Consider the following 20,770-nt stretch of genomic DNA (forward strand, 5'->3'; position numbering starts at 1 on the left):
ACAATATACAGTTGGTACAGTTGCAGCATTATATTGGGGTATTATATGATATGTTGTCCCTGTTATATTTTATTTCAATAGATGTGTAATTTTCCTGGTAGAAATGTAATAATGACTATGCTTATTATCCCATTCGGGTTTTCCTTCTCCACTGAATTCATTTGAAGTGGAATGTGAAGAGTAAAATAATTTAAGATTGTAAAGGAACTTGCGTTTTAATCCCCTTGGTCACTGATATATTTTTGCAAGATTTTTTCCCCTTTGCATTTTGGCTTATAATTTATGTAGCAGCTGGTCTGAATTTAGGTTTTAGCATGAAAAAATATTGAGTAAGTTTTATACTTTTTCCTTTAATAGAGACACCAATTTGTTTAAAATATTTAGTGTTCTAAGGAAATGAGCAGACTGTCAGGTGATTATGCAATGAGTAAAGAGTGCCTTGGTTATTTTTTGGACAACAGTATGGCTTACTATAAAAGAGCAAATGCTGATATAAAATAATGTGGTAAAGACATAACTTTTTAGTTAGATGTGGTTGGAAATCAGTGTTTTATGATTTTTTTATTTGATAAGATTTCTGAAATTTGACACATTCTTTTAAAATTATTTTTATTGAGTACAACCATACATTATAAGTCCATATAAATTAAATATAATGCACATTTGGATTGGTATATCATATATAAATAATAATATATGGACTCATATTCCACTCTAAGCATATAGTGAATAGTTAAAAAGGAAAGGAAAGAGAAAAAGAAGTTGATTATGAAGATCTAACCCCATCCACCAACCAAGGTTAAAATTGATATTCAAGCAGACTTGAAATCGAGCAACGGCCTCCGGAGATCTGACGAAACTCTTCCATTTACTGCATCCCTGCACCTTGATCATTCCAATTATGAAAGTAAGCTATAAATGGAACCAAGTCTTATCAAAAGAGATCTTAATCTTCCTAATATTATGCTAACTTTTTTCCCAACTTAGAAAGGGCAAAATATCTAGAAACCATTGTCTATGGGTGGGTGGAAAGTCCTCTTTCCATTTCAGCAATAATGTAGAAAATGCTAATACCTTTTTTTGGTTAGACATTAAATAGACGTTTACATCACGGGAGAACCGATCAACGGACATGGTTCTCGATTGATCCCAAAAATGACTGAATATGTTCTGAAAATAGCTATCCAAAATTCTGCTAAATTGGGACAAAACCAATACATATGTTTCAAAGAGGCTTCAAATCTTTTACATTTTTCACACAATGACATGGTATCTGGGTAGATTTGAGTGAACTCAACTTTAGAAAAATGTTCTCCAAGTACCACTATAAATTGAATCAAATTGTGCCTAGTGCATAGAGATGGATCATGGATCCATGATCCTTATCATGGATAAGGGCCTAAATTGAACTCCAGTTTTCTGAAATAGATATAATAAGATCGTTCTCCCATTCAATTTTGATTCTAATTAAAGACTTTTTTTAATTCAATATTTTATAATATAGGGTGGATATTATAAAATTTGGATATGTAAAGTATGGAAATACTGAAAGTTTAGAATGAATAAAATGTCTTATTTGATAATATCTAAAAAAAAAGTGTCTGGCAGATTAAATTTCCTCGTCAATTGTTGTAAATATGCAAAATTTTGTTGGATAAAAAGATTGTTAAAATTTTTTATTCCTATATGATTCTATTCTTCATTTTTCATCTAAAATAGTGGGTTAGGATAAACAATTGAGTAGAATAGGACTCGTAAATATAAATCCCATAATTCCAAAAGCTTTCCTAAATTGACACCAAATCTTCAATCTAGGTCTTATTATTAAATTCTTTGTTAGTTTTGCAATAGAGAGAGGTAAACGTAAGCCCAATAACGTCCACAAGGAGTATTATTAAGGATTTTCAACTTTGTTTCCATCCAATTGGGGCAGCCATCTCTATTATCAAACTGTAAGAAAAATAACATATTCCTTATTTCATTGCCCAAGAATAAAATGTAAAATTAGTCCTCCATCATTTCTTATGTTCTGAAGATAAATTTTATTTATTCTTGGTTTTTTTCTTGCCATATAAAGAAAGACAGAAATAAAAATTGGCAATGATTGAAATAAATATTAAAAATTTGGTAAAATATTCATTTTAATTGAATTAATACAGCCTATCATTGTTAGAAAAAGTGATGACCATCCAGGTAGTATTGTTTTAGTCTGATTAAATAAAATTACAAAATTTTCTTTAATGAGGTTTTTTTAATTCTCAATTATCATAATACCTAAATTGATATTTAAATTGATCCTTCACTATTTTAAAAGGGTAATTAGAACATAGAGTAAATGGGCCTTTTAGTGGTAATAGTTTGTTCTTATGCAGATTAAGTTTATATCCTGTGAATTTACTAAAGCATGTAAGTAATGACATGCAATGTATACAAGTATAATGTAATCCATACAAGTAATGTATGGATATGCCTGGAGTGGATACAAAAAGTAAAAGGTCATCTGCATGTAGGGATAATCAATGTTCAATAGGTCCTTTAAACAAGCCTCTAAAATCTACTTTGCTCATATAGCAACAGCTAGCTGCTCAACCACTAAATCAAAAAGCAGAGTGCTAAGGGGGCAACCCTGTCTCATTCCTTGCTGTAATTTTTAAAAATTTGATTGTGGAGAATTAGTACAAATTGATGCTATTGGAGATGCATATAAAAGTTTTAACCATTAAATAAAATCTGATCCAAATTCTAATTTTACTAAAGTGGCAAATAAGTATTCCCATTCTACTCAATCAAACACTTTTTCAGCTTCTGAGGAAAGTAAGGGTAAGTAAAAGGACAATATATAATATTCCTTAATTTATGAATATTATGATAAAAATATGTATTTTAATAAAACCCATTTGGTCTAAATTTATCATTCTTGGTAAAATATTCTCTAATCTATGTGCTAAAAATTTTGACAAAATCTTCATGTCCTCATTGAGTAAAGAAATCGGTCTGTAGAGTGCACAATTATCAGGATCTTTCCCTTTTAAAAAAAAAACAGAAATGGCAGCCTTGCTTAAAGAAGAAGGTAATTTATCTTCTTGAAATGAATTACTCAGTACTAGCTTTAGATGTAGAATAAACAAAACTACACTGGAAATCCATCTGGACCTGGAGGCTTGCTTAATTGTAGGTTTTTACAGTTCTTCTTGTAAAATTGGAGCTTCCAAACTTTGTTGGTTTTCCTTGGATATCATTGGTATGTCTAAATAATCTAAAAAATATCATTCATTAGATCATATTCATTGTTAAATTCAGAAGAGTAATGTTTAAAATAGAAATCTCTAAAGATGTCATTTATTTTAGAATGATCAGTGGTTATTGTACTCTTCTTTCTTTGGCTTGGCTTCGCGGACGAAGATTTATGGAGGGGGTAAAAAGTCCACGTCAGCTGCAGGCTCGTTTGTGGCTGACAAGTCCGATGCGGGACAGGCAGACACGATTGCAGCGGTTGCAAGGGAAAATTGGTTGGTTGGGGTTGGGTGTTGGGTTTTTCCTCCTTTGCCTTTTGTCAGTGAGGTGGGCTCTGCGGTCTTCTTCAAAGGAGGTTGCTGCCCGCCAAACTGTGAGGCGCCAAGATGCACGGTTTGAGGCGTTATCAGCCCACTGGCGGTGGTCAATGTGGCAGGCACCAAGAGATTTCTTTAGGCAGTCCTTGTACCTTTTCTTTGGTGCACCTCTGTCACGGTGGCCAGTGGAGAGCTCGCCATATAACACGATCTTGGGAAGGCGATGGTCCTCCATTCTGGAGACGTGACCCATCCAGCGCAGCTGGATCTTCAGCAGCGTGGACTCGATGCTGTCGACCTCTGCCATCTCGAGTACTTCGACGTTAGGGGTGTAAGCGCTCCAATGGATGTTGAGGATGGAGCGGAGACAACGCTGGTGGAAGCGTTCTAGGAGCCGTAGGTGGTGCCGGTAGAGGACCCATGATTCGGAGCCGAACAGGAGTGTGGGTATGACAACGGCTCTGTATACGCTTATCTTTGTGAGGTTTTTCAGTTGGTTGTTTTTCCAGACTCTTTTGTGTAGTCTTCCAAAGGCGCTATTTGCCTTGGCGAGTCTGTTGTCTATCTCATTGTCGATCCTTGCATCTGATGAAATGGTGCAGCCGAGATAGGTAAACAGGGAGCAAAATCCTATTAATTTGTTTTTTCAGTTGATTGGCTAGTAATTTGCCAGATTGCTCTCCATGGACTGGGAGATTGCTTCGTTGAGTACCTTTGCTCTGTCCACATCAATGACAACCTTTTCAATTCTGTGCCCCACCCCCGTGCTGACATGTTTGTCCATGGCCTCATGAACTGTGAAACCAAGACCACCTGTAAATTGGAGGTGCAATACACTCCAACCAGGTGGTATTAACATCAACTTCTCCAGTTTTTGCTAGCCTCCTCCATGTTCTCCCTCTCTTCACCATCCCTCTGTTTTCTTTCTTCTAGCTCTCCACCCTCTCCCTCTCCATTTACAGAGCCACCCCCCCCCCCCCTCCTCCTGGTTGTTGGTGTGCTCTCCCTCCCTTATTCACCTATTACTTCCTGCATGTGGGACTGTGCTCCTACCTCTCCCCCACACTATTTTGTTTGCACACCTACCTTGATGAAGGGCACAAGTTAGAAACATTTGTAATGTACCTTTATCTTTGCTTTATAAAGTACACTGTTTGACCTGCTGAGTTTCTCCACCATTGTGTCTTTACTTCAATCACGGTGTCTGCAGACTTTCATGTTTTACTCCTGGCATTATTTCTGAATGAGTTTTAAGGCAGAGATAAGGAGTTTGACCTTGATGAAGGGCTCAGACCCAAAATGTTGGTGATACATTTTTGCCTCCTATGTATGGTCTGGGAACTGCTGAGATTCTCCAGCACTATGTATTTACTTCAATCACTGTGTCTGCAGATGTTCTTGTTTCATTCCAGAGATGAGGAGTTTGTTCTATAAGGATGATGTATTTTTAGAATCCTGAAAAGGTAGAGTTATGAAATATATACAAGGATAATTTAGACAGACTTTTGTGTTAAAGGAAGGTCAGAGTTTTTGAGGAACTGAAAAGAAAGTGGAGCTGAAGGCAATATGAGATCAGCTATGATCTTATTGAATGGCAGAGCAGGTTCAAGGGGTCAAATAACCTGCTACTATTTATGTTCTTATGTCTATTGAAGGAGTGTGGTAGGTGTGAATGAAGAGTCAGGTCTGTGTTAAGGGCTTCTCAAGAAAAAAATAATTATAAAGCAGGTCATATTATAATCTTTAGCCTTAATCTGTCATTGCTGGGTGCTTTATTCCAATATAATGCAATCATTTATTTAAAAACTTTAGAATAAACCATTTTCCTCTTCAGCTCTCAATCATTCTGGTTTCTATTAAATTGGAATAGTTTCAAAATATTTGTATTTAACTGCCAAGCAACTGAATTAATAAAGATAATCACACAGATTTTCCAAGCAGCATCACATAAATGGCTCTTGCCATTCATGATCAGTAACCTGGCAAATTTCTACAAATGTTTTCTGACTGGGAACACCAATACCCCTGAGCGTAAAGCCCTGCAAAAGGTAGTGGACACAGCCCAGGACATCACAGGCAAAACCCTCCCCACCATCGAGAACATCTACAGGGAACGCTGCTGTTGGAGAGCAGTGGCAATCGTCAGGGATCCACACCACCCAGCACATGCTCTGTTCTCACTGCAGCCATCAGGAAAGAGGTGTAGGTGCCACAAGACTCGCACCACGAGGTTCAGGAACAGCTGCTCCCCCTCCACCATCAGACTCTTCAATGAGGGACTCATTTTAAGGACTCTTGCATTTTATTGAATTTTTTTCTTTGTTCCGCATAGTCATTTTGTTTACATTTCTTTGTTTACATGTGTATGTCGAGTACAGTTTTGACACTACCAATATGTGGTAATTCTGCCTGGCCTGCAGGAAAAGAATCTCAGGGTCATATGTGATGCTATGTATGTACTCTGGTAATAAATCTGAACCTAATGATGCTGACAGCTGACCGTGGACATCAGGTGGGTTTTTTATAATGGTAATTAGAGATCCATTTCAGAGGAAAGATCTCTAGAGTGGGCTAAATTAAAAAGTAATACACAAATTTGCTTGTTTTTAGTTTAGTGTAAAATTATATATGTAGATTGTTCATGTCTCCAAAGCATATCACTGTTCTGGAGTTTCAGTAAATTTTATTCAGATGGCCAAAGGTACGTCAGGGACATTAGAGGTGGACATAAATTTCACCATTCGTGTCTTCCTTCACTGAGAAATGGCTCCCAAGATATGTAGAGTGTTCCATATTTTCTAGGGTTATTGTCAGGGGACATTGTTGTGCAGCAGGGAAGATAAAGAGCAAAAGGATGTTCAAAAATCAAGACCTCAGATCGGATGCAAGGTTCATACCCAACCAGAAGTACCAGATGGTACTTTAGAAGTACCATCAGTATTGTCTCTGCCACATCCTCCAAACCTACTGGAGGATCAGCAACTTATTATCTCCAGCATAGAGTTCTTAATTTCCTTCCATGGTCTGTAATGAGTGATACACAGTGTTATGCCAGTCTCCCACAATTACTGCGAGGACTCAGGAAATACAGGTACTTCAAGAATGATTTCAAAGCCTCCTTGAAAAAATACAGGTATATCATCAATTCATGGAAATCACTGCTCATGACTGCTCACAATGGAGAAGCATGGGGAGCTTGTCCTGAGAACACTAAATATGTTTGTGGGAAGTGAAAACAGAGGAAAGTTGCTCCATTACCATGTGGCAGAGTTAGCAAATCCCATATTGGCTTCATTAACTGCCTCAGAATACACAGACCTGAAATTCAAGCAGCTATCCTTGACCTCAAGGCATTTTCTCAGAAGGAAAATGATATTCAGAAAGTAAAATTGAAAAGAATTGGTGAAAGAGTGTGTGTGTTTGTTGTGTGAGAGAGAAAAAATGAGGTTTAGTACAAAAGGAAAATTTTTCAAAAATATCACGGTATGGACCAGGAGAGAGCTGGGAGTGGAGACGCGGCGCTCCCCTGCGGGATCGTACTGCCCAGTCCTACTGCCAACGGGTCTGTACAGACATTAAACGGACTGTTAAATGAACCAACAGTGTTTTCTTTAAAATCCTGGAACTGCGGGGTCTGGACCCAAGACGACCTACATCCTGCAGTGGCTATCAGTGGGTTATCGATAGCAAGTAGAACAGCCCCCAGTGAGAAGGAGAAGCAGAGGAGTTGACCCTCAGGTCTGTGACCACGGTGGTGGTCGAGGGAGGGGCTTTGTGGCTGAAGGGCCCAAAGAGGCGATGAGCTGTTGGCGACTTGCAGGTGAGAAACCCACAAGATCTGTGGGCTGTTGGCAACTAGAGGCCAAAGGACTCACAGCAGGCTGTGTGCTACTAGAGACTGGCTCTTGAGGGCCTGGATTCAGAACCAGGATTAAACGTTGCTGAGGCAAGAAGGGCTTGCAAAGGTCCCTGGTGATGAAGGCTTCCTCATCGTGTCAGAGGTTTGGATCTGAGTTTGGATTGCCAATGGTTTGAACTGAACTGGAGTCTAATGCAGCTGCAGTGGTTGTCGGAGTACTGGAGGTGAATCTGCAGACACTCAGTTAGCCTTTAAACACTGCTGACAAGCAGTGACCCTACATGGACCAGGTGAAATTGCTGGGAAGGCAGAACCTCCTGGGCCTTTCACACCACGGTCCAAATTCCCTATAATTTTCCCATCCTGGCAATTTAGGGGGAAATCCCACGCCCAGTGACAATGTGTTATGCACTCACAAGAGTAAGTGTAAGTTCCCCCCTTTCAGGGCTACTTAGACTCAGCACGACATCGACACAATGCGGGATCAATGGCCGACTTGGTTACCCATAATCTCTCACACAGCTGGAACCACTCTGGAAAATGCAGTTGAGTGGGGGATTATGAGTAACAAGGACAGGCATTAATCCCGCATTGAGCTGCTGTCGCAATGTTGTAAAGTGGCCCCGAAATGGCCTGCTGTTGTCAGGATTTCTGTGGTAAGATTCTTTATTTTACTCGCCTATATGATGCAATATGCAAGCACTGATGACTCTTCCCCTGCTTGGTCATTTGACTTTTCACACCACAGGGAGAGGATGGTCCGGGAAAATTACCCGGGTCCATGGCTCAACTAAGAGGAAGGGCCGGGGACCTGGGTTATTTTCCCAGGCTGGCATTTTCACACAGCCAGTTCACAGGAGGGTTCCCAGGAAAATTCCCCATTTTACACGGCAGTGTGAAAAGGCCTACTGACTCTGAGGGGACTCTCTTTTGCTTTTCCTTCTCTGACTCTTAAGGGGCAATGATAATGGTGAATCTTTGTTTGACTTAAGGCAGACTGAAGGCAGTGTTATGTAATATTACATTTTTCTTTTATTACTTAGCAATAAATAGTATCTGATCTGATCTGATCTGCTGCATGAATTAAAATCTGAAATTAGACTCCGTACCCAAAATTGAATGATAAGAATTGATGCGATTGTTTGAACATTGTTAATTCTTGAATAAACAGTCCCTAATTTTTGACACTGAGTATGATAGATATAAAAATTCTGCAACTTCATGGCCTTCACATATTTCATGCTGAATTTTGCATTTGGGTATAATGGAGTGAAGTTTTTGGAGAACTTGCAGAACAACTTCATAACATTGAGTGTTTAATTGCATTTGTGTGGACGGGTGCTGATTTTCTCCATAAGAATACTGAGCATCATCTCACTGTCATTTTTTAAAAATCTGTGCTTACAAACAGAATCAAAGTGCACAGCAAGGGGATAAAATATGCAAAATGTTACTTATGCATGGAAATTATGGTCTCTATAATTTATTAGAGTAGGGAAGGGCAAAATATTGTTTATAAAAAGAGTTTTATAGCATTTTTCACTGAAGCAATGCATAAATTAGATCTTGAAACTAATCAAGTTCAGGCAACTGGGAATGTCCACCATTCCTTCCAGAGCTTTACTGATCCTACTACAGTGGATTGGTTTCCAATAGGCTGCTTTTATCTTCTAATTTCTTTAATTCATTTGCATTGCATATAACTTTGATTGCATTGGAAAAATGTTTTTCAAATATGCGGCTTTAAATTTGGTGTCAGTGTAGGGAATCCTCAATGAAGGACTTGTTCTGTTCCACAAGGAAATTTCAGGTAAAGAATGATCAACATTTTTATCATGACCAATATCTTTTTAACATTTTAAAAAATTTTCTTTCATGGGAGATTTGGCTTGGCAAAAAAAAAATTAAAGGATTTTCTAGTGTTTGCCTTGGTTGCTGTGATATACTTATTTCTTTCAGGTTTTGCCATACTGTTCATTTGTGCTGCATAGTCTTATTAAAGTCATTTACAAATATATTGATTAACATCTTGTTTTCAAAATTATGTGATTAATTCTGCTATGGTGTTTTATTATTAGATGTACAAAAAATAATAAAGTTAGACAGAAAATTAATATCAGCAAGTCAGAAAGTATTATAATGACTGGCCCAATTCTTAATTATGATCATAAACCATGCAACAAGAATGTCTGCCTCTTTGCATTTAATTAAGATTCATTATATTTTTAACATTTTATTCACAAGCTATAACTCATAAAAACCTGAGTTAGTATGTATGTTCTACTATTTATAGTTAATTTGGTCAAGAATTTTTCCCTCTTCCATAAGTTGTAGCAAAAGAAGTGGAGTCGGTGGGCTCTCTGCAATTTGTCCTGTCATAGGTGGTGCTGTATTTAATTTCTTGAGTATGACAAATGGCTCAAAAATAATGCGTCCAAGAAGAGAAAAATACATAATTTCTCTGACACTGGAGGTAATCAAGCACAAAACTGGAAAATCTCATTCCAACATGATTCAATTTCACCATGTTGTAATTTACAGACATATGCAATCCGACCTGACCAATAACCACTCAGCTCAACATCCAGTATAAGCCTATGGCTTAACAAACTTCAAACACCACTTCACAATCCTCAGGCAAAACTAAATCTTAGCCATAAGTAAGGGTTTGAAAATCATTAAATTGTTTGGTGAAAAGGAGCGGTGTTACCTTTCAGTGTATGCTATAAAATGTTTAAATTGTAAGATAGACTTGTTTTTAACTATGCTTAAGATAGAATTTAGCTCACACTTGAAATCTGGCAAAGAAACTTCATCTATTAAGTAGTTGCTCTCTAGCCCATTCCAGCTGTCTCTTCCTATGTACAAAATCAGATGGAGAGGCACATGATCTTTGCACCCCTGGTCGTGTCATTCCACATTTGACAACAAATAATATTTAAACAAGTTTCTATTTCATGTATTCCATTTCCTTCTCTTCACTTGTCCCTCAATCTATTACTCTCATCAAATGGACTTCACGGTCTCATTTCTCATATTGTCTTGTGATAGGAGGAAGCCATTCAGCCTGTCCAGTCTGTATCAGCTCTGAGGACATTGCCACCAACCCTATTCTCCAATTTATTTCTCCACAATTTAATCTCTCCGACATGCCCGTCAACTTGAACCTGATTCTCCTGCAAATGCCAATTAACCTGCCATTACATCTTTGGGATGTGGGAGGAAACCAGCGCACCTGGGAGGAAACCAGGGTCAGAGGCAGAATGTACAAGATCCACATAGACAGCACCTAAAACCCATTCACTGGGAGTGTCTGGCAGCAGCACTGCCCACAGCATCACTGCAATCCTTGTAAGGCACTTTATTGAGTGTGTTAACATATTAATATATATACATTGCAATTAACTTCAAATAATGACTCTGAATTAAGGGACTAGTGTATGACATCAGAACCATGAAGTTACATTTACCATTCAATGTACTACCTTGTAATATTTAGCAATATTTTGGATGTTGTTGACCAGCTTTGCGCTTACCAGATTTGCAGAATCAATATTGTTAATGATAAAGGAAAACTAATCAGTGTTTAATATGGTTGCACAATCTATTGATGACTGCTTTGCTTTTTCTGGTTAACTCAGTGATAGATTTATACTTTGCCTATTGTGTTGTCAAAGCAAAAACAAAAATCACAACTTGTTTTAACATGAAAGTTTATTTTCCCCATGTGTTTTTATTTTGAATTTTCCTCTCTCTCACTCACTCACACACACACACACACACACACACACACACACACACACACACACACACACACACACACACACACACACACACACACACACACACACACACACACACACACATCTCTCTCTCTCTCTCCTGGCTTTTGCATCTGCATTTTCACTCATTTCCTACAATAAATATTTTATACAGCTTCTACCAAATAGCAGTAGTCGGTTTTAACACACTTGGAAACAGGGAATGAGGTTTGCAAATGATAAATGGGGAAGTTGACTTACCTAACTGATAAAGATTTGTCTTAATCAAGTATGATTTGTCAGAACAGGAGCGCATCAGGGTCAGGGCAGAAGCGATGAATAATACAGCATTCACAGGAGAAAAGGAGCACAGAAATGTGTAATAAATATTCTGTGATTACCCACTGCTAATTCATATTCAGAGGATGAATTATTTCAGACCAGTCACAAGGATGGCAAGCCCTCCCAGCCCTCATGAAACTATTTAAAGATGATAAAGTTTCTTTCTTAATAATTATCCTTTCATCTGTTTATCTTCAAGCTTGCAGTTACCTTGAAGAGAGCTATTTAGGAGGTATCGCTCGAGTGTCATCTATGTCATGGCTGCACTTTCTGCTTCTGGGTGTTCTTGTGAAAAGGGCCAAAGTTCGTCAGTTGTGCTGCATACTGAATAAAAAAAAACTCTTGCAAAATTGATGATAGCCCCAATTATTTATCGGTGCAGACAGTGAGAGTGAAGCAGATGCCGTTGTGCCCCACACCAGGATGAAATTAATGTATGATGTTTTGATCCCTATGTGTCAAGACAACAATTCATTTTGTGATATTCCAGCGGACATGCTTCTTTTCCTTGTTTATTGACTTCGCTAGTCATTGACTATGAGGAAAAAACACAATTCATCAAAGTGACAATGTTTTACCCTCAATTACTGTCTGTGGCATTGTCACATTTGCTGGTAGAAATAGATTGAATCATTAGAACCAAGGTGAAGATGTCAACTTGGCAGCCAAACGAAACAGAGAAAAATCTAATTAACCAACCTGCTTTGAATCAGCAATATTTAATGGCATCTGTTTTCCTTTTTTTTCTATGGGAGGGTGTACAAGATCATCTTAAAACATTCGTCTCATTGCATTCTTTTTATCATAGAATTCTTAAAATGCATTGAACCTTTGGGGAGGCATTATGCTATTGAAAATCCCATGAGACAAACCAGCAGCAAAGAAATACCTTAATGGGAACATCAATTTAGAGTCAAATATCTAAAAAAAATTATCCAGCTACATCCGTCGTTGTTAGCTTGAGCATTTAACACTTTCACAAACTCTATACAATTTTGTTTAATATTTCTTAATTGTTTTGATTAAATTTATCATATGTTTTGGGAATATATCATTAAGCATTTCATTTTCGATGCTTCCTTATTTGTGAAGAACAAACTATTAATTTTGATGAGAGAATTCTCTAAATACTCCTATTTATAAATATCTTCAACAATTTAATTGATGGTCAAATTTTTATGCGAGTTCACATAAATACGTTTGCTTGGAATGTGAGAGAAATAAATGTTTGCACAATTCAGCTGTAATTATGAAGTTGGAAGTTTGATGCATAGCTTCTTTCTTCCTATCTTACCAACACCTTTTCTGATTTATTTATCGTACTTGATTTCTTTTCTAAAAAAAAATCTGTTGTCCTTAATCTTTCAGTTCTCGAAAATTGACCTGTGCAGTGAAGCTAAAATTATATAGAAGGCAATTTGCTTTTTTGCAGAATTTCACACATTCCTATTGTATCGGCAGAAATTGGTTGTTGTCATGGAAGTTGACCACGAAATTTATTTTGTTTCTGTGAAACTTTGAAGGTTGTGGTCTTATAAGTTCAGTCTCGCTGCTTTTGGACCCAAAAGAGACATTGATGTTTATCAACTTTTCACATGTGGTGTAACTTATAGCGATTATTCTCATTGTTGCAGAACAAGTTGGGCAGGAGATCCTGGAGAACCTGCATCATGACAAAGAAAAGATTCAACGAGCTCGAGAAAGGGTGAGTTTAGAATTGCGTCACTGAGGTGGATTTCACCTGCTCTCTGCAAAAAAAAGTGGAAAAAAACAATCAAATTAGAAGCTTTCAAGAACTTTTTAAAATGAATTTGTAAAATTTTCCACAGGTAAATACATATTAATTGCTAAATAGAGAAATCCAACTTTCATTCCTAATTTAGATTGATTTTAAGATTTGTCTGTCAATGTGAAAACCAATAAAATTAGTGTTCCTAAAGCTTGTATTTTTCACTCTTTCTGAATTGTATCTCATTTCCAGTTTGCTTTCTTCTGACAGCTTTGGATTAAGAAATGTCAGTTAGCCTTTTCCATCTGTGGTTTATTGCATTTATTCATCTGCAAATAGTACATAATAAAAGTGGCTCACTGTTTGGATATTATGATTTTTTTTTAAAATTCCTGTGGATTACCAGGCCCGCTCCTTCTCTTGATCATGTAATCTTTATTCAGGATTTTCATACTTCGGTTAAATTGTTTGAATAAATTATTACTTGCATCTTATGTAATTTTCATACCCATGCAAGGTGATCCATAAAAGAGCACTGGACAGTTTTAATATGAATTATTATTTTAAAATTTTTATCTGTATTTTCTTCAATTTTTCTAATCATCCCCCATTAGAGTCTTGGTTGAGCTGTACTTTATAAAAGATATTATCTAATTGATGTAATGCCACAGTAATTTACTCAGGTTGATTGTAGACATAATCTTTGATTATGATTGGCCATTTGTAGTTGAGCAATCTATGCATCTAGGTTTTCCAACTCATAGATTGTAAGCATTTCACACCCAGAGCAAGAAAATAGTTATTAAAAAAATTCCTCTTTGTTCACTCCAAGATACTAACTTCAAGAGCACAGTTCATTGTTTTTATTTTAATGATTGCATATTTCCACAGAGATAGCAAAACAGATCAATGCAAAAGCAGCATGGTAGCTTTTAGACTGTCCAACAGATTGGAATGTGCACATTTGTGCAAGAGTAAAAAAGAAAGAGTAATTTTTTTCACCTAAAAGAGGAAAAGTAGAACAGAGAACTCTCATTTTCCATAGAAAAATGTTATAAATGTGAAACTTTTGTGAATTCTGAGTCAACCTTGATTGTTCCGATCTATACCCATGTTCACTAAATTATTTCATGAAAGTTAATGTCCTTTTGCATCAAGGATATAAATGATTAAAGTTGTCTTCTTTCAAGATAATTCTAAACTGCTAATGTTGAAAATGTACAATAGATATGTCATTGTGAAAAACTAGCATGGGTTATGTTGAGAGAGTAATGCTTTCTTGGAACTAGAGAAGTTTTTATTTGAAGTTCTTGTCTAGCCATAATTTTTTCTCGATGAAATGTGAGTGTCTTTCTTCTAAAAGTACAAAAATTCATTGACAGTGGAAAATTGTTTTCAGTTTGAAAGTTGAAAGTCTGAAATAACTATGTAGTCACGTTCTACCAGGCAAACCGTTGCTTTCTCATTTTCTCTTTCAGCTGCGTGAAACTGATACAAACCTGGGTAAGAGCTCCAGGATCTTGACAGGAATGTTGCGAAGGTAAGGTCAAGGTAGGAATCTGTTGTGTTTTTTCTCCAAGTAGCCTTCCCTTCCCTTGAATTAAATACTCACAATGCAGAACTGTTAAAGAATTGAATTGAGTTTCCTTCTACGTATTTGTTTTACCATTTAAGCTTGATTTTTTTCAATTATGTATGCAATTCAAAGCATGTATAAACTCATCTCTTGTAGAACAAAATATAAATTGTCTAATTGCACATCAGGTGATATTGTTTCATGCTAACTACACTAAAATAATTCCCAGGGTACACTGCAGCTTGTGACTATGGTCAAATTGTTCTTTCAGGGTAAAGCACTTAATGCACATGTGATTTGTGATATTTTTAAAAGTTAATTGATGCAGGGTAGGATGACTAGTGCCAAGTTTGAGAGAGACATTGGAATCTGAAACTAATGAAAAATCAGAATTCAACTCTGGCAACATTAGTTTTAAATTGTCTTTCCTCTCTCTTTTGCCTACCTTTTGCAATAATAACTAGTAGTTTTACAAAATTGGCATGGTAAGTCCATCCAAAATATGATGGGTCTATTCTAGATTCTTTTAAGTGTTTTCTGACAGGTATACTTCGTGAGGAGCTTCTGGCAAATTATAGGCTTGACGTGTAAAATTTCAGGCAAATCAGATGCTAGATTTGTGCTTCAGTCCAATTTCTCTGGATGGACTTGTGTATCCTTCAGTCAGATTTCCCTGGCAAACCTTGTGAAGTCCTTTGGTTAAATCACTCTGGTTAGACTCATGGAGTCCTTGAGGTATATCACACTGTAAAGTTCTTGTGATAAATCACCGGATGGCACAAGAGGAGGAGAAAAGCAATCCCAAAAGGAAGAAGCAAGCAGGAGGTGGAATGCTCGAAAGATTTCTCACTCTCCCAACAGCAACTGAAGGTGTAAAGCAAAAATATTATGCACACACATGCACCCCTCTGAGGAGAAATGGATGTTTATCCTGGAGTTATCTCAGGAACCCATCACAGCAGTCAAGGTGACTGGTGAACTCAACATTTTGACTGTGAGTTCCTTTAAAATTTCCAGGGAGATCTGCAAGATCCATTAGTCTGCAGCAAACACTTCCGAAATGTTCATGATGAACACCTGTGAGGCTCAGTATAAAATGTAGTAGATTCAACTACCCCAAGTCTGATGTGTCATAGATTGCACTTGGAGGTTCCTTTGGAAAGTTTGATTGCCCTGATTTACAGTGACTTACCGTGGTGTATTCTTTGGCATATTCTGCTGATGGTCATATATCATTGAAGTGTGGAGGCAAAATACTGCAATGTTGCATTTCAGAATTTAAAAACAATAAAATGCACAAGTCAGGCAGATTTCGTGAAGAGAAAAAGACACTTTCTTCAGTTCACAAGGGTAACTTCAATTCTTCATCTCACTCTCACTCCGTCTGCTTTTGTCTGCATACATTTCTTTAACAAAGCTCGATGCAACCTGAAGGAACAACATCTCATTTTCCACTGAGGCTTATAGGAGCCATTGAGTCATGCTGGGCTCAGTTTTAAATCCAGTGTTTCAGATAATCACTTGTTCCAACCTTATCTCTCATATTTCCAATGTTTGGATGTTTTTCTTTCTCCTTTTCTGGTAAATTATTTACGTGACTTTTTATATTTACCATCTCTTTTTATGTCTTGACATATAGTGGTCATTTAATTTAAACTATTGTAGTTGTGTATCTTGTGTACTGATGTGGCTGCAGCAGTAAGAATTTCAGAACCACGATATGTCGTACATGAGTACACGACAAAAAAAAAACTTTGATCTCATGTTCAGATTTCATTTTAGACCTTTTCTCCTCACATTCATCTGGAAACAACACCAGTTGTGTCATTCAGTCTTTCCTGGTCTTCAGCCTTCCATAAAACCTCTTTTGATTTTGTTGAAATGTTGATCATAACAATCTTCAATGCACCTGATACCATGTTGGTACCAGGTAGCCAAGATTCCAACACAAAAGTGTTGGAAAAACTCAGCAGTTCCTGCAGTGTCCATGGGCGGGGAGATAGATAATCAACGTTGCGCCCTGAACCCTTTATCAAGGTATGAACAAAAAGCAAGCAAGCGCCTGAATGAAAAGTTGGGTGGGGATAGAAGGGGGATGAGCACAGGTTAACAGCCAAAAGGTCATGTTGACATTGATAGGAGAGAAAACCTGAGAATGGATTGAGGGAGGGGGTTATCTCTGAATGCAGAACTGGAAGAAAGGAGACCGGGAAAGAGAAAGAGGCAAGGGATCTGGAGCTAGAGGAAAGGAAACATAGGGATAGGGAAAGAGAGATGTGGGGGGGTCCTAACAGAATCTGAAGAAGTCGATGTTAATGCCATCTGGTTGTAGGGTGCCTATACGGAATATGAAGTGGTGTTTCTCCTGTGCCCTGATGGTCTCAGTTTCGCATTGCATGAGGACCTCGTTTCTCTCTCCATTTCCTACAACTGTTCAGGTCCGACCTTTACCAATTCTGGTCATGTACCACGGATCTGAAACATAACATTTGCTCCTCTATCTACAGGTGTTACCTGGCTGGTGTACTGAACGTTTCTAGCATTTTTTAGTTTTATCGCAGAAAGGTCTACTTTGTTGTCAGTTCTCATTAAACTATCAGTCTGGATTTTCTGCTCCTCTGTAAAGTCACCACGTTCACATTAACCTTCACGGGAACCTCCAGCAAAGGTGTCATCAGTGATCACGTGAAGGTTGAAACACATCCAATTTTGTTTGAATATTTTGTATGTTTTAAGAAAATACAGAATATAGGACTCAATTAATATAATAACAATAATAATAATACAAAATCATTTTAAAAATTCATGAGCTCTGAAAAAAAATAAAAAGGAAAGGAGAGTCCCTCTTCTCCCAGTACCCCCTCCCCAGACTCGAAAGAAAAGGGGACAAACAGCAGGGAATAGAGGGAGATAAAAGCAAGAAAATAGAAAAGAAAGCAACAGGAGCAAGGTTCGACATCTCAGAGTCACATCATTTTAAAAGTATTAAATTTCTAACGAGTTTTTGACAAATATAAATTATGCAATCTGGGTATTTAAGTACACTAAATAAGGTTGCCAAATTTGGATAAACATACTATATCTATTCCGAAGACTAGAAGTAATCTTCTCAAGGGAAATACAACTTTGCACTTCCATATTCCAGCGATCAAAGTGAAGTAGGGAATCGGATTTCCATGTTACTGCTATTCATTTCCTGGTTAATGACAACACAATTTTAATAAATTCAAATTTACTTTGGGAGAAGTTCATTTTTATTTAAATTCCCCAGAAGAAACATTTCAGGGTCGAGAGGGAAGTTCACCCCCACAATCTTTGTCAACGCTTCCCCAATTCTATCCAAAAAGGTCTTAATTTTGTGCCTAACCAGGTGGAATGTAAAAATGTACCAACATCTATTCTGGTTTATTTTTATGTATCTTTTGAGGTATGAGATTTATTTATAATGAATTAAGGTAGTCATACTATCTACACGTATTACTAAAGCGGCAGACGATGCCGCTTTAGTTGCCCATTCAGAGCCAGCTCTTCAACGCTTGACGTCCTGCTTTGCGGAAACTGCCAAAATGTTTGGCCTGGAAGTCAGCCTGAAGAAAACTGAGGTCCTCCATCAGCCAGCTCCCCACCATGACTACCAGCCCCCCCACATCTCCATCGGGCACACAAAACTCAAAACGGTCAACCAGTTTACCTATCTCGGCTGCACCATTTCATCAGATGCAAGGATCGACAATGAGATAGACAACAGACTCGCCAAGGCAAATAGCGCCTTTGGAAGACTACACAAAAGAGTCTGGAAAAACAACCAACTGAAAAACCTCACAAAGATAAGCGTATACAGAGCCGTTGTCATACCCACACTCCTGTTCGGCTCCGAATCATGGGTCCTCTACCGGCACCACCTACGGCTCCTAGAACGCTTCCACCAGCGTTGTCTCCGCTCCATCCTCAACATCCATTGGAGCGCTTACATCCCTAACGTCGAAGTACTCGAGATGGCAGAGGTCGACAGCATCGAGTCCACGCTGCTGAAGATCCAGCTGCGCTGGATGGGTCACGTCTCCAGAATGGAGGACCATCGCCTTCCCAAGATCGTGTTATATGGCGAGCTCTCCACTGGCCACCGTGACAGAGGTGCACCAAAGAAAAGGTACAAGGACTGCCTAAAGAAATCTCTTGGTGCCTGCCACATTGACCATCGCCAGTGGGCTGATAACGCCTCAAACCGTGCATCTTGGCGCCTCACAGTTTGGCGGGCAGCAACCTCCTTTGAAGAAGACCGCAGAGCCCACCTCACTGACAAAAGGCAAAGGAGGAAAAACCCAACACCCAACCCCAACCAATCAATTTTCCCCTGAAACCGCTGCAATCGTGTCTGCCTGTCCCGCATCGGACTTGTCAGCCACAAACGAGCCTGCAGCTGACGTGGACTTTTTACCCCCTCCATAAATCTTCGTCCGCGAAGCCAAGCCAAAGAAGACTATCTACACGTGATCTGACCAGCATTGTGGATCGATTGCAATGCCCTAATCTCTCCTTTGATCTATGTAGTCCAGATTTTGGGCTTTGATCTTGGATCGGAGCATATATATTAGAGAAAAATTTTGTTGCATTCCCCATTCAAATTGAATTTCCCTGTCTGAGTGCAATGGTAGGACCATTAATGGTCCCCACTTTTCCCTCAAAAAAGATCGTAATTCGAGATAGCAGAAGAATGTGTTGCTAGGTAAATTATATTTATTTTTAAGTCCCACAAAAGACATAAATTGCTTCTGTGATCATAACAATCTTCAATACACCTGATACCATGTTGGTACCAGGTAGCCAAGATTCTATTACCCAAAGTGAGTATTAAACTCTTTTGAGATAGAGACATCTTTGAGGATAATCCCTCTTTTAGTTCCACAAATTATTTAATTTTAATCCCAAACGTAAAATACATGTTTCATTAATGGGTTATTTGCTTTTTTAATAAAAAAATGTAAAATACCATCTATAAATAAATAATTTTGTTACGAGCTATGTATTTTGTTTCATACCTCAAGTAACAAAATATTTTAATTTCAGAGTATTTCACAATGAGAATATTTTGAAAATTCCAAAGCTAAATTGACTAGTTTCTGGAGATTGGGCAATAGGTAGACTAAAATAGCATACCTGTGAAAGAGCAGGTGATCATTGATGGTAACCTATGAACTATTACACCTAACAGTGCATGTCCTTACACCTGAACTTCTTGCTTTCACAAGATAATGATGAAGTATACTGTCAGTCTTCCTAACGTTTCATTTAAGGCTTTATCTTCCCCAATTCCTCCCCACTCCAACCCCAGTCCACAGTCTGCATGCTGCTTCGGAAGAAGAACCTGCTTCTCAACCTTCTTAGAAGCCTTGACACCTAGACTCGGCTAGCTGTAAACTTTATCAAGCAAATCTACGCCATCAGCTATTTCATTGCCCAGACATTGCCTGGGTCTGATTGTTTTATATAGTAATGGCTATCATGATGGCATGCTGTATATTCTATATTTTGTATAATGTAGCTGGGACAACCCTTAGAGTCCTTACTGGCTAGATTCCTTGGTGTGCACTGAGTGGCTGCAGCACTTATCTGGAATCAGAGCTCCTTGGCAGAAATATTTGAAGAGTGTTTCATCCGAAGACTCTTCGAATATTTAAATGCCTGAGTTTTTTTTTCCATTCCTGTTTGAATATCGTACAAATACCCCATTTGGTCTGGATTTAAATGACAGTAACATCATCTACTGCAGGAACATTGTTTATACCCAGTGATTTTAATGAATTTCGTCACTTTACTGACATGCAAATGTGTATGCACCAATTACACTGGACACTGGAGATTTTGCCTCCTGAACACTTTTGCACGAATTTTATGGATTTTGAGCTGCTAATCATGAAAATCACCTTAAACCTTTGCTCTCACATACAGTTT

The 20,770-nt window shown here is 37.9% G+C and overlaps 1 protein-coding gene across 9 annotated transcripts in view; it reads left to right on the top strand.

Annotated features, from left to right (window-relative positions):
• vti1a (vesicle transport through interaction with t-SNAREs 1A) overlaps positions 1 to 20,770 on the top strand; it is a 298,128-nt gene that overhangs the window by 150,020 nt on the left and 127,338 nt on the right. For 6 of the 9 annotated variants that reach the window (XM_069899899.1, XM_069899902.1, XM_069899901.1 and 3 more), the window contains 2 exons: positions 13,148 to 13,218; positions 14,721 to 14,782. In XM_069899899.1, coding sequence (XP_069756000.1) covers positions 13,148 to 13,218; positions 14,721 to 14,782 — 133 coding nt within the window. Of the gene's footprint in view, positions 1 to 13,147; positions 13,219 to 14,720; positions 14,794 to 20,770 lie in introns of all 9 variants that reach the window. The other 3 variants (XM_069899905.1, XM_069899903.1, XM_069899907.1) reach the window with 1 other exon arrangement.

This window comes from Narcine bancroftii, chromosome 10 (assembly GCF_036971445.1).
Source record: "Narcine bancroftii isolate sNarBan1 chromosome 10, sNarBan1.hap1, whole genome shotgun sequence".
Lineage (NCBI taxonomy): Eukaryota > Metazoa > Chordata > Chondrichthyes > Torpediniformes > Narcinidae > Narcine > Narcine bancroftii.